Source organism: Saccostrea echinata, unplaced genomic scaffold (genome assembly GCF_033153115.1).
Source record: "Saccostrea echinata isolate AGI-Se365-2 ecotype Australia unplaced genomic scaffold, CSIRO_AGI_Sech_v1 ptg000154l, whole genome shotgun sequence".
Classification (NCBI taxonomy): domain Eukaryota; kingdom Metazoa; phylum Mollusca; class Bivalvia; order Ostreida; family Ostreidae; genus Saccostrea; species Saccostrea echinata.
The window spans coordinates 1-12,201 of record NW_026889903.1 but is presented as its reverse complement, the minus strand read 5'-3'; the positions used below and the strand labels follow the sequence as shown (position 1 = coordinate 12,201).

At 36.5% G+C, this 12,201-nt stretch overlaps 1 protein-coding gene across 1 annotated transcript; it reads left to right on the top strand.

The window, feature by feature from the left end:
• Positions 1-772: 772 nt before the first annotated feature.
• Positions 773-9,521, top strand: LOC133177452 (uncharacterized). Its single transcript, XM_061312481.1, has 4 exons — positions 773-1,219; positions 2,748-2,831; positions 2,944-3,060; positions 3,148-9,521. Exons 1-4 carry the CDS (start codon positions 814-816, stop codon positions 7,905-7,907), a joined length of 5,367 nt encoding a protein of 1,788 aa, XP_061168465.1. The 5' UTR covers positions 773-813; the 3' UTR covers positions 7,908-9,521.
• The last annotated feature ends 2,680 nt before the right edge of the window (positions 9,522-12,201 follow it).

Sequence of the window (12,201 nt, the reverse complement as noted above, 5' to 3'; positions counted from 1 at the left end):
AAAAAGCTCCCCCCCCAAAAAAAAACGTAAACAAGTGCCCAAACCTGAAAAACGTATTTCGTGTGTATGCGGGGGGGGGGATACTTTCATAAGTCAATTTTCTTCAGATACATGACTCTCTTAGCCATTTCAAGAGGGATTTGGTTTCCTAGGGGTCCAAGGACATTTTTCCTTTACTTTTACACAGAAATTGAAGAACTCTGAATATTCCAGGAGGGGGTGGCTATAGATACTTCCTTGTGAAGTCTAGATAGCAGCAAGTTCGGATATATAAATAATTGTGAAAATTTGTCATATTTTTTTAACACTTGTTATGATTCAAGTACATATAATTACATTGACAAGGACTCACAGTCATTTCATGCAATATACCCTCTTACGGTCTTCTGATTCGAGAAAAATTAAAAGTGTCCATCAACTAAAATTAAAATAAACAATCCATGTTTTCTTCCTTGTTGCTAGCTAGAATTAGGACGTGAAAACCACATTCATGCTAAGTGAAGTATTCATCCGAATCAATGAGACAGAAAGTTTAAGGGACATACACGAACTGTCATGTAGGACGTCAGGGAATTATGAAGTGTGACCGTTGTGGTTGGGGAGAAAATCCCGAAACCACGTAGTTAACTGCCTTGATGGAAAATCCAGTGATGAAATATTTTAGAACTGTTTTGGTTGACGTAATCTGAGAGAAATCAGTTTTTTGCATATTGTAATGATATGGTAAATCAAAGTTATTCATTGTAGATATATCATGCATGCATATATAAACATCCAGAGACTCGCGAAAAGAATACCCTCAACAACTAAAGTATGTCCGAGTCCGACTCCGAACCCGATGACAACTTTGTGACACCCCACGGTTCACCAAGCAACTGGCAACCGGATTTGCCTCCCATTGTCTTGGACAATGCAGCGTCTGACGAAAGCCTCGACGTCTTTGCAGACTGGGATCATCCAAAGCAAAGCAACCAGAATCGGAGAGGATCGTATTCAGCTAATGACTTACGAAGGAAAACAGAGAAAGAGAACGCCACGCCGAAACATCGACTGGGTTCCATTGATATCTGTAAGAGCAATTTAATGTCTGTCCCGCCGTGTACCAGTAGGTCAGTGTCTTTAGATGATGGAGTGAAGAATCAGATATCGGAGACATACGATGTGGACTGGAGCGGAGCCACCAGGCAAAGGGGTGTGGTCCTCGTGTCAGACGGACAAAGTGAGTACTGTGCTAAAAGTGGAAAGCATTATTTAATGCATTTAAAACAATGTAAGAGTTTTATTTAAAGAAACTTTGAAAAAAATGTTGTAGGAACCATAAATGTTATGGTTTATTTATTTATTTATTTATTTTTTATTTTTTTTTTTATTTTTATTTTTTTTTTTTTTGAGATTGTATATTATAAAGAACATATAAAATACTATGGGTAATAAACTGAAGTTACATATAGAGGAAAAATAAAAAGAGGAAAAGGTTAAATAAAGGAAAGGCGAACAGCATCGCAATAGATAGCAAAATTAAACAAAATTTTCATATATTAAGATGCAAGATGTAATGAAATAATACGAGGGTTGTCTCAGAAAAACGCGAACATTTCAATATTTTTTGTTTTACTAATTCTATAAAGTTAAAAATTGGCATGCACCAGAATCAACATTTTTTGAATACTAATACATAGAAATTTCAAGAAAATTTCTCCATAAATAATATTTTTCTCTCAGTTAAATGAATCTTACAAAATAGCTGTTGGCGCAACACTGACGTAGCTTACGGCGTTAAACGGTTTGTGAATTTATTCAGGAATCGTGCGTCTTCACGAATTCATTTCAAACACTGCATTTGATTGTCTGTTAGTTACCGAGTTATCAGTCCCCTGATCCCGAGTTATCAGGCACCTAATCCCACCTCTGGAATTTCCAGGGGTCCGTGTTTTATGCCCTCTTCACAGAATTGTATTGTTTACAGATTTTTTGAGATCGATCACTGTTGTTTGTTCACCCTTTTCGTCTCACACATACTAGAGTCACTAAACGTTGCGGAATTATTTTACATTTATTTCCCATTCCGATCATAAACCTAACTTCTCGCAAAATTAAGCTCCTGACTTTTCAGTTTTTCGTCAGTTTTGTTGGTCAACCAAATTTCCCTTCCATCGACAGAGTCCATCCATCCTTGATTCTCTTTTGCCAGGTATAAACCAGTGTCCGAGACGTGTATATTTCATTCCATCTCTTTTCCCGATGGACAGGAGTCATAACCACTCAGTACAGCGTGATAATAGTTCGGTGCTCCGCCGACGTCGCCATTTTTGTCAATATCTAACGAATAACGTCATATTTTTCTCATTTATGATATCATTTTAAATAAATCTTACACATTAGTACTCAGCCAGATAATTGAATTGTTATGGGAGTAAATTTTGTCACATTATTTTTCTGTATAATCTGGCAATATGGGGGGGGGGGGGGGGACTCTAGCAATGCTATTTTCAAAAGAAAAAAAGTTGCAGTGCGCCAATCGCCGATATTTTAAAACACCTTTATATGTTTTTTATGTTCATATGACAATAAAATCTTGTGATATATATTTTGTCAAAATGACCAAAATATCATTTCCCAACATTGTGCAAAACATGAATAATTTTGGTCTGGTAGGTTATGAAATATTAAGTTCGCTTTATTTTCTTGGACAACCCATGCATACCAGAATAATTGATATAATTATAATAAAGGTGACTTAATTACAGAGGAAGGTGAAGTCATCCAGCAGCTGGACGTAATGGGGCTCAACGAAGACATGATTCATAAAGACTTCCTACGTCATAACTACGGTATAACAAACGCAATATTGAATTCACCTAATGGTATCTTTGTGTTTCCTTTAGCTGATCGCTTTACCTCACTTACCAAAAAAAAAGATGTAAATTTCAATTTTAATTCCAGATGGCATCAGACCCCATTCTCCCGTGGTAATTCATTCTGCAACCAACGTCATTCAAGACTCATTGGTTTATTTAAACCAACCAGAGAAAGAAGAGCCAGCATCAAATTCAAGGGAAGGTTTGTTCACTTCTAATAATATCAAGTTCTGCACTTTTTAAAGAGGGGGTGTTAAAAAGTCTCTAATTGCAAGTTGTAATTTTTCAGGAAAATTCTCCTCGCTTTTAAGTGTATTCAAACAAGAGGACAAAGTTTTTGTGGAAACGTGCGCCTTTCAGGAGGCCGAGGAAATACTAGAAAATTACTTCCGGGTCATGTTAACAGGTCGACCAGGTGATGGAAAGTCAGCGATAGCTAAGCATATCATAGTAAAGAAATGTAGACAAGGCTTCCGTTTTGTTCTTTTGAATGGATCGACAGATTTCGACTCAGTTAAGTTTGATGAAAAAATACTTTTGTTCTTCGATGATATTTTTGGAGTGACTGTCTTTGACCGATCTCGAACTGAGGATATTCAGAGAATTTTGTGGCAGCTAGACAATATTCTCATGGATAAATGCGGTGACGTATTGATGATCATGACATCACGTGCACACATTCTCCAAGAAGCTATGAAGGTTTTAAAGAACCCCGACTTTGTCTCTAAAGTAACCACCGATCTCGCAGATCATTTGAATGACAGAGAAAAAATGCAAATAATGCGAAAACATTTCCAGTTTTTGAACTTAAAGAGAGAAGAGTCATTTTTTGAACAAGCGATTGTATTATCTCCAAACCATGGCTTTCCGCATTGTGTTCAAATGTTTGCTCAATCTCCAGCACTGAGAAAAAGAGGAGTAGACTTTTTTAGATCGCCTATAGAATACTTAATGCAGAACTTGAACGTAATGAAGATAGCGAAACCACTGGAATTTGCAGTGCTAGTCTATATTGCATTGAGAGATGGCAAAATAAATAGATATGCAAGAAAATTTCCTAATCAAGATGGATTAAGAATGGAATTCATCAGGAAGATGGTTGGTGTAGAATTGGATCTCGACCTTGCCCATCTCTTGTCTTGTAAATCTGAAGAGCTGAGTTTGTTCCTATCAGACAGTGATAACAGTAGGATCTTTCGTCATCCTAGTATTCAAGATGCTGTGACGTTCATGATGGGTGAAGAGTCTACATCTGATATCATCGACGTTTGTTCGTTTGATTTCATTTCTGCTAGAATTAGAACATCTCAGTATAAATGCCAGAACAATGAAAAAATCATATCAGTCCAGCGTCAACACTTTCCAATTATTGCTCAAAGACTAGTGGAAGAAATAAAGCATGGCAATATTCGAGATGTGTGTTTCCATCAAGCAATGACTGATCAAGAATTTGTCTCCGTCATTTGCAAAGGATCCACTTTAGGTAAAAGTTTTAAGGGAACAAGAGCTCAAGCTGAAGCAGATCTGCTGTCATATGTTCAGTTTGACACTATACACAAATTCTTTGGGTCTCTTTTGTATTGGTCCTCTGTGGCTAACACCACGTATCTTACTCAAACTCTCCTTCAGATGGATGGAATGCAGTTGTTACTTGAAGAGGAAAGAGATTGGATGCAAAAGCAACTGAGAGAGTGTTTCATTTTCACAATTCTCCACGGAACAGACGTTGTCTTGGCTCGGCATATAGGAAGATTGGTTGATGACAAAGTTTCTCAAGGCACAACAGTATTTACTCAAGATATTCTAAACATCTTAAAAGAACCATTGTATTCACAGATCTTCTCTGAAGTGTCTTTAAAACTGTCACCACTACAAGCGGCTACATTAAGCATTGGATCAGCAGCTTTGGACATCGTGAAATACCTTTTGCCATTTGTAAAACAGGCTGATATTCTTAAGTCATCTATTTCAATGGCTATGAAATTGCAAAGACAAGACATAGTTGAAGCATTTTTGATACTGACGAATTTAAGTCTTGACCGAGAAGATATTCTTTGTGCTTTAAAAAACGGTGACTTTACATTTGTTAAAGAATACGCCAATGCTGACGTCCTTTGCTTATCATTGAAATCCTTAAATGAGGAAGATATTAGGGCAATTTTCGAACAAATCGATTCACCAGTTTTCCTAGAAATCGTCTCACATTTAGAACAAAAAGAACTCGAACAAATCTATCGCAGAGGTCTACCTTACGTTAAGAGTGTGGAAGTTGCTTCAAAACTGACACAAAATTTAACCACTGTGGATATCTCTGAATTATCTCTAGATATTTTTCAGAATACTTTGAATAAAGATGTACTAGAGTTTCTCATAGCTCAAGGAGCTAATGTTAATATTAGCGATACGGAAGGTCTGACTGCCCTATTCCTTGTAAACGACCATGCTATCCTCACGAAACTACTAGAAAATGGCGCATCGGTTAATTCTAGAGAGAGCATATCCAACAGAAATCCTTTAATGCACCATGGAATAAATGGCACTCTTTCTTGTTCACTCTTTGAAACATTTTTGAAATATGGAATTTCAATGAAAGAAACTTGCAGCAAAGGCCAAAATTTACTCATGCAGATTGTTAGTTCTTGGAATGTTAGAAAACACAAGGAAGTAAGGAAAGACGAACAACAGTTGCTGAAGATGATTATTAGGGAAACCATAGACTTCAGTTTATGTGATAAACAAGGTAACAATGTGCTACATATATGTATGTTAGCGAATGTGCCTATGTCTGTCTTTGAGCTTATCCTAGAGAAGAAATGTGAAATAAATACAAAAAATATGGCGGGTTTTGCGCCAATTCATCTTGCTGTTAGCTTTGTGTATACTAAATCAAAGAAAAAGCAATGGAGACCTATAATGCTAGAACATCTACAATATCTGCTCCGCTCAGGCGCGGGTGTCAACGCACAAAATAAAGATGGTGACACGATCCTGCATTTGGTGATGAAAAGCTTCGTTGACAGGCTTAATTACTATGACGAAAAGTTAACGTCTTACGAGAAACTGAACGAAGAAAGCAAGTTTACACTGATGAATAGTGCATTAGATCTTCTTTTGTTATACAACATAGATTTAAACAAACGTAATGAAGAGAGGTGCACAGCGTTCAATTTGCTTTCAAAGACACGCTCGAGACGATGTTTACAGATAGTTGAAAAATTTTTGCACCACAAAGCAGCATTCGGAATGTCGGAATTCTTAACAATTTTGACTATATGTTCAAAACATGAAAATAGTAATCATTCATGGAGTGTGATGCAAGCATTGAGAGAATTTGCTTTCTTGCGTTGGAAAGACCTGTTTGCCAGTAGCCAATGCGCACGTTGTGAGGAATATTCATGTTTCGTAAAACTGATTGAGAACCATGAGGCTACTGACCAGACAGTACTGGGGACTCTTAAATCTGTTTCCAGTCTTCAAGTAAACACAAAGGAAAGAATCCTGAAGACAGTCGTTGCTGTTTTAAGTGATACTCAACAGGAAGGGTTAAAATTAGTTTGTTCTTCCTTAGATCATTGGTGTAAATCTTTGGATAAGTCGGAATTTGTATCAGCCCTTTTCTTTGGAATACTGGCACATGTCCTTCACTTCTTTAATTATCGACAAAGTTCTATTATAAGATTTCGTGATGTGGCTTCGATGATAAGTCAAGACATAGATGTTTTGATCCTTATGTTAAACCATCATTCTGAGGTGACCGGAAATAGACAATTGAATTTGTTGATGAACTACCTGGAATCTGATATGGATGATGATACAATTATAAATTCCGTCATACCAGTGCTTCTACCAGTTAACTTTGACATGGACACAGAAATTAATGGTACAACACTTTTGATTGGCGCCTTGAAATCCTCTGTCTCTCGTCAAAAATTGTTGCAGTTCCTATGTGATAAAGGAGCAGACGTCAACAAATGGATTGGAGCAAATAAGAAACAGTCTCCACTTTTAACTGTTTTGATCAACGATAATAAAAAGGTACAGAAGACATTGAGCTACGACAATCTGTATAAACGATTTACGTTTATAACCTCAGACAAGGAAATCTGTGGATCCACGCAGCTTCGACTACTATTGCGAAATGGATTGAACCTTCGAAAGGAACATACCTTGTTTAAATATGTGCGTATAGAAGATTGTTGTTTGAAGTCACTTGAACTTTTGATGAGTAGCGGTGTAGCTGCAGATGAGGCAGACGATACCGGACAGACATTGTTGCACAAATTATGTTCACCATCAAATCTCTCGGAGACGGTAAAGAAACCTTTTAACAGGTTGGATATCTTGCGGTTACTTTTGTCATTTGATTGTGATTTGAATAGGCAGGACAAAGATGGCAACACTCCCGCACATCTTTTGTCGATGAGAAGGCACCAAAACGGCTTAGAAGAGATAATCTCAAAAGGAATAGACATAAACTTGCAAAACAGAAAAGGTGAGACCTGTCTACATCTATCCGCTGATAATGCTGCGAGTGTGCAGTGTTTAATTCAGTATGGCTGTGATGTAAACCTAACCACCAACGAAGGCTGTAACGCTCTACACTCCTTCTTCTCTCTGTCATCGGAAAGTAAAAAACCTAAAAGGGGATTGACTCTTGCAATAGAGAAAAGGTTTCAAGATATTCAAGGTCTCAGAGTGATCAGTTTGTTGTTGGATGCTGGGATTGATATAAATGCGCGGGAGAACCGTGGCATGACCGTGTGCCATATGACAGCATACTTCTTCGATGCAAAATGGATAAATGAAATATTTAGACTTCTTATACGCAATGGGGCAAATGTATTATTACACGATAATGAAGGGAAAAGTCCAATCCATTACGTCCTTTGTCGCATGCAAAAATCTAACCAGGATGTGGTAAAATTGTTGATGCCCGCCCTGAAAACCCTGATCCGCCACGACTCTAAGTCTTTGGAAGAACACAGAATAAGGAGCCTTGCCGAGCCTGACAAGAGTCCCGAATTATCGGACCTATTTGATGATTCATAAATACGAAGAGAGGTTTTCATCTTTAATTGCTAAATTAATTTTTTTGCTAGATTGTATCATCAGGCCCTGTTCAGGATAATTTTAATAACATTCATGTATTGTACATGTATATGCTTCATATGAAAGACAAACTTCGTTTGTGTTTCTTTTTTGCTGTTTTTGGTGCTAAATATATGGATTTCTGTGGCTCGCCACTTTGAAAAATTTGATAAGTATGCTACATTCTAATAATCGAAGATTATAGTTAATACGGGTATATACATGTACAATAGTTATCGATGTACGTAATCTTAATGTAACATGCTATAACCTATAGCAAAAGTTTTGAACAGTTGGTGCTAGGTTTTTCATACTTCATATATGTAATCCTTGTGACAAGACCTTCGTTTGGATACCAACAGTTGTAATCCATTAACCTTGACCTTGGAGTTTGACCTACTTTTGAAAAACTTAAACCTTGGTCATAACTTTTGAACGATTGGTGCTTCAGTTTTCTTATTTCACCGGTATATTTCTTGTGAGAAGGCCTTTCCTTAGGCACCATTAATTTTGACCATTTGACCTTGATGTTTGACTTACTTTTGTAAAACTTTAACCTTTTCTATATCTATTCAATGGTTGCTGCTAGGGCTTTCATATTTCACAGGTATATTCCTCGAGACAAGACCTTACTTTGGATACCATATGCATTTGAGAAAGTTTAACCTTTGCTATAAGTTGCCATAAGGGGCATCAGTGTTTCACAAACACATCTTGTTTCATTTTTTTTTTGTTTTGAACATACTTTATTGACAATCAAAATGAACAGAAACAATTTCTTTCAACTTACTAGGTTCTCTTCTTCATATAAAACATATTAATTGTCATGCAAAATGATATCACAAAACATACAAAAATAATATAGTTGTTATTATAGCTATTTAAACCTACAGGATTTCAAGTATGAACTTATGAACAGCGACAAAAATGCCATTGTTTAACTCAAATGATAGGTTTTCATTGCCCCAGAATATACAGATAATAGTATACAGAATAGTGTACATCTTTGGTGAACGGTTGGTGCTAGGGCTTTCATATTTCACATGTGTATTTCTTGTGAGTAGGCCTTTCCTTGGGCACCATTAATTTTGATCATTTGACCTTGACCTTGATGTTTGACTTCCTTTTGAAAAACTTCAACCTTCTCCATATCTATTAAATGGTTGCTGTTGGGGCTTTCATATTTCACAGGTATATTCCTCGAGACAAGAACTTACTTTGGGTACCACCATACATTGTATTTGATTTGCATTTTAAAAAGTTTAATCTTCGCTATAAGTTGCCATACGGGGGTACCAGTGTTTCAAAAACACATCTTGTTTCCGTTAGAAATACATGCCTATGGTCTAACTATTGCAGTCCTTTTTGAAGGAAACAAAATAGAAGTATTATGATTGTTTACTGGAAAAATATCAATGCGCGGTGGGTTTTTTTGTACGCACGCAATACTTCCGCTTTCTCCGCGTAAACGTGGTGGACATCTTATTTATTCAGCATGGTGTGTATAATGATTCATTGTGATATATTTTTATGATAGTGTTTACTGATAAATTGTTGTAAATTAAAAAAAAGGAACAAAACCTGTGTACTTCTTTATTTTTCAGAATCTTAATAGATTTTTTTTTCTTAGCATTGAATTGTCATGTCTTACTTTTTTAGATGTGATACATACAAATTTAGTAAGGATCATGAAAAATAATTTTTTCACCTTTTCATGATTTTAGCAAAAAGGAAAATAAATGTCGTTCTTTGGGAATTGTGAGGAAATCTGCTGTGCGATGCACTGCAAATATTGTCATTTGTTATTACCAAAATTGTGTAGGAAAAGGTTTTGGAAATATACTCGTGAGATCTAAATGTTTTTGTCACATTGGTTATACATATGTATGGATATGAAAGACAATGACTGCCTGAGTTACAATTAATGAATTTTATAAAATCACATCCAGCTTATACTGCGTGCGCTCTTTTTCTACATAAAATTTTCTTCATTTCTGTTTGAAAACATTTATCATAATAAGCATATAGCCATGGATGGGTTACATATCCTAAAGAACCTAGTGATCGTACAAACAAGAAGAAGTGAAATTTCTCGGAAGACATGTGGAACCACCTTGATGGATCTCTGGTATCCAAGAATATAAAAGTCCATGTCGGTATATACGAAAAGACTGTTACTATGGTAATGGCAATAAACATTAATGTTGAGCGTTTGGCCTTTCTATTGGCACTGAGATAAACTGCGAGCGATTTTGTTTTATTTTTATTTCGATTTCTGCTATACTTCTTTCTTAAGGTCCCCTGGTCACATTTTGGTATCCCCTCACACGTAGGTATGTCTACTGGCTCTGGTAATTGCTGGTGGTTTTCTTCAGGTATATCCACATGTATCACAGGCGTTTCACTGCTCGGTCTCCTAGAAATATTTGAATTTTCTCTTTCAAAGGCATTGATGATACTAGCTCTTAGATTCCCATACAAATTCCTAAACCGTACTTTCTGTACTCGCATGCCTTTGAACTGCCTAAGCTGTTTGAAAATGATTCGTGCCACCCGATAATATAGAACCATCATTGTAATAATACCTATGACGGACGACACGATCAAAAAAACTGTAACACCGGATACAAATACATATGACCCTAGCATAGACATGTCAGAGCTGCAAACGTGGCCAGTAATGTTGTCAGGGAAGCTAATACGAATAACTTTGTAATAGATTAATTTCGGTGAAGAGAAGACCACAGAGACACCGGTTGAGATTCCAATGACAGTGTGTTTGGTTTTTGTTGTCATTGTGTCAGACATAGACAAACATATATGTCGGTATCTATGTACGCATATCACAATCAACACTAATAGGCCCAAGGTAAAGAACGTGCTCGTAAGGAACAACAGTATTTTACATGAGGCATTGCTTGGAAAATTTAAAGGATGTAAATTTTTAGTGAATATCAAACTTGAGCAGAAAATACAAAGTAAGAAGTCCACATATGCTAACGCTAATATATAGTATCTGTCGTCTCTGCCTCTGGTTATCTTAAAACTGTACATAAAAATGACAATAGTGTTTCCAAGGACTCCTAAGACAAAGAATATTCCTTGTGTTACCGTATCATACTGAAACATGTGTAGAAATTTTCTGCTCATTTTCCCGTGGTGATCCCCAGTTCCAGGCAAGATGTTGTCAAATATAGAGTCTGTCGTGTTCTCCATTTTCTACATATCAACACCAGCAACCGCTGAAAAAAACGAAGAAGAAACGTATTGTGCGCGTTTTAAATAACCTTTTCTATGCACTAGAGGGTTTTCCGATCATTCCACAGATTACACAATGCCAGACACTATTCCAAAACACTATGCTGATTTTCCGTTAAGAAATCTGGAAGAGAATCACTCCTTGTTACTTAATATTCAAAACAAGCATTATGCATGTGTACTTTTTACAGCCCGACATTATACATCACGTATACGCAGAGGATGCAAGTCATCATTTCTCGATATAAAAGTTTCTCTCTTCTACACCTTCCTGTCTCTCTTCCGCTTTCGGTTATAACAAACCCAGTTACTGTCGCCCTGTTTAGTCGTTGTCAGCAGCAAGCTACTTATGGTGTTTAAAAGATTATGGCTGAGGTTTTAGGCACCCATGTATCTAACAGATCTTTGGAAGAGTTCAATCTATTCTTCAGAGACCGATATTTGATCAATACCGTCTTCAACGCCATTTTTCTACTCTTTGGCATTGTTGGAAATGCATTTGTTATTTACATTTACAAGTCAAAATTGAAAAAGAAGAGGCGAGGAGACCGTTATTACATCATCATGTTAGCTGTGGCAGATTTGTTCCACTGCTTGTTCTCATCAAATCTTGTTTTTGCGAAGAACTCGAATCCAGTTATTTTTCCTGATGATGCATTGTGCAAAATACTTTTGTACGGTACAAACGTGTTCTTTTGTTTGTCCTTGCTACTTCTGGTGATAATATGTGTTCATAGATACATCAAAATCTGTAAACCCTTCCGGCCGAATCTAACTTTCAGAGATAAAAATATAGCAGTTGGTCTTGCATTTTTCGTTACACTGATTTTCAACCTCCCAAAATTAATTTACTTCAAAAGAAAACCTATAATAATGAGAGAGTATAATCTTCGTGGATACGTTTGCGGGTCAGACATGACAATGGATGGAGCGATGTATTTCGTTATCTGGATGTCGAAATTTTGGATTGCATTTTCTTGTGCTACAGTCATTGTTA

Bases quoted from the DNA above. Each gene is read 5' to 3' on its own strand.
- LOC133177452 (XM_061312481.1), top strand. From the start codon at position 814: ATGTCCGAGTCCGACTCCGAACCCGATGACAACTTTGTGACACCCCAC. The intron at 1,220-2,747 runs GTGAGTACTGTG...ACTTAATTACAG, and splicing joins CCTCGTGTCAGACGGACAAA to AGGAAGGTGAAGTCATCCAG. The intron at 2,832-2,943 runs GTATAACAAACG...TTTTAATTCCAG, and splicing joins CTTCCTACGTCATAACTACG to ATGGCATCAGACCCCATTCT.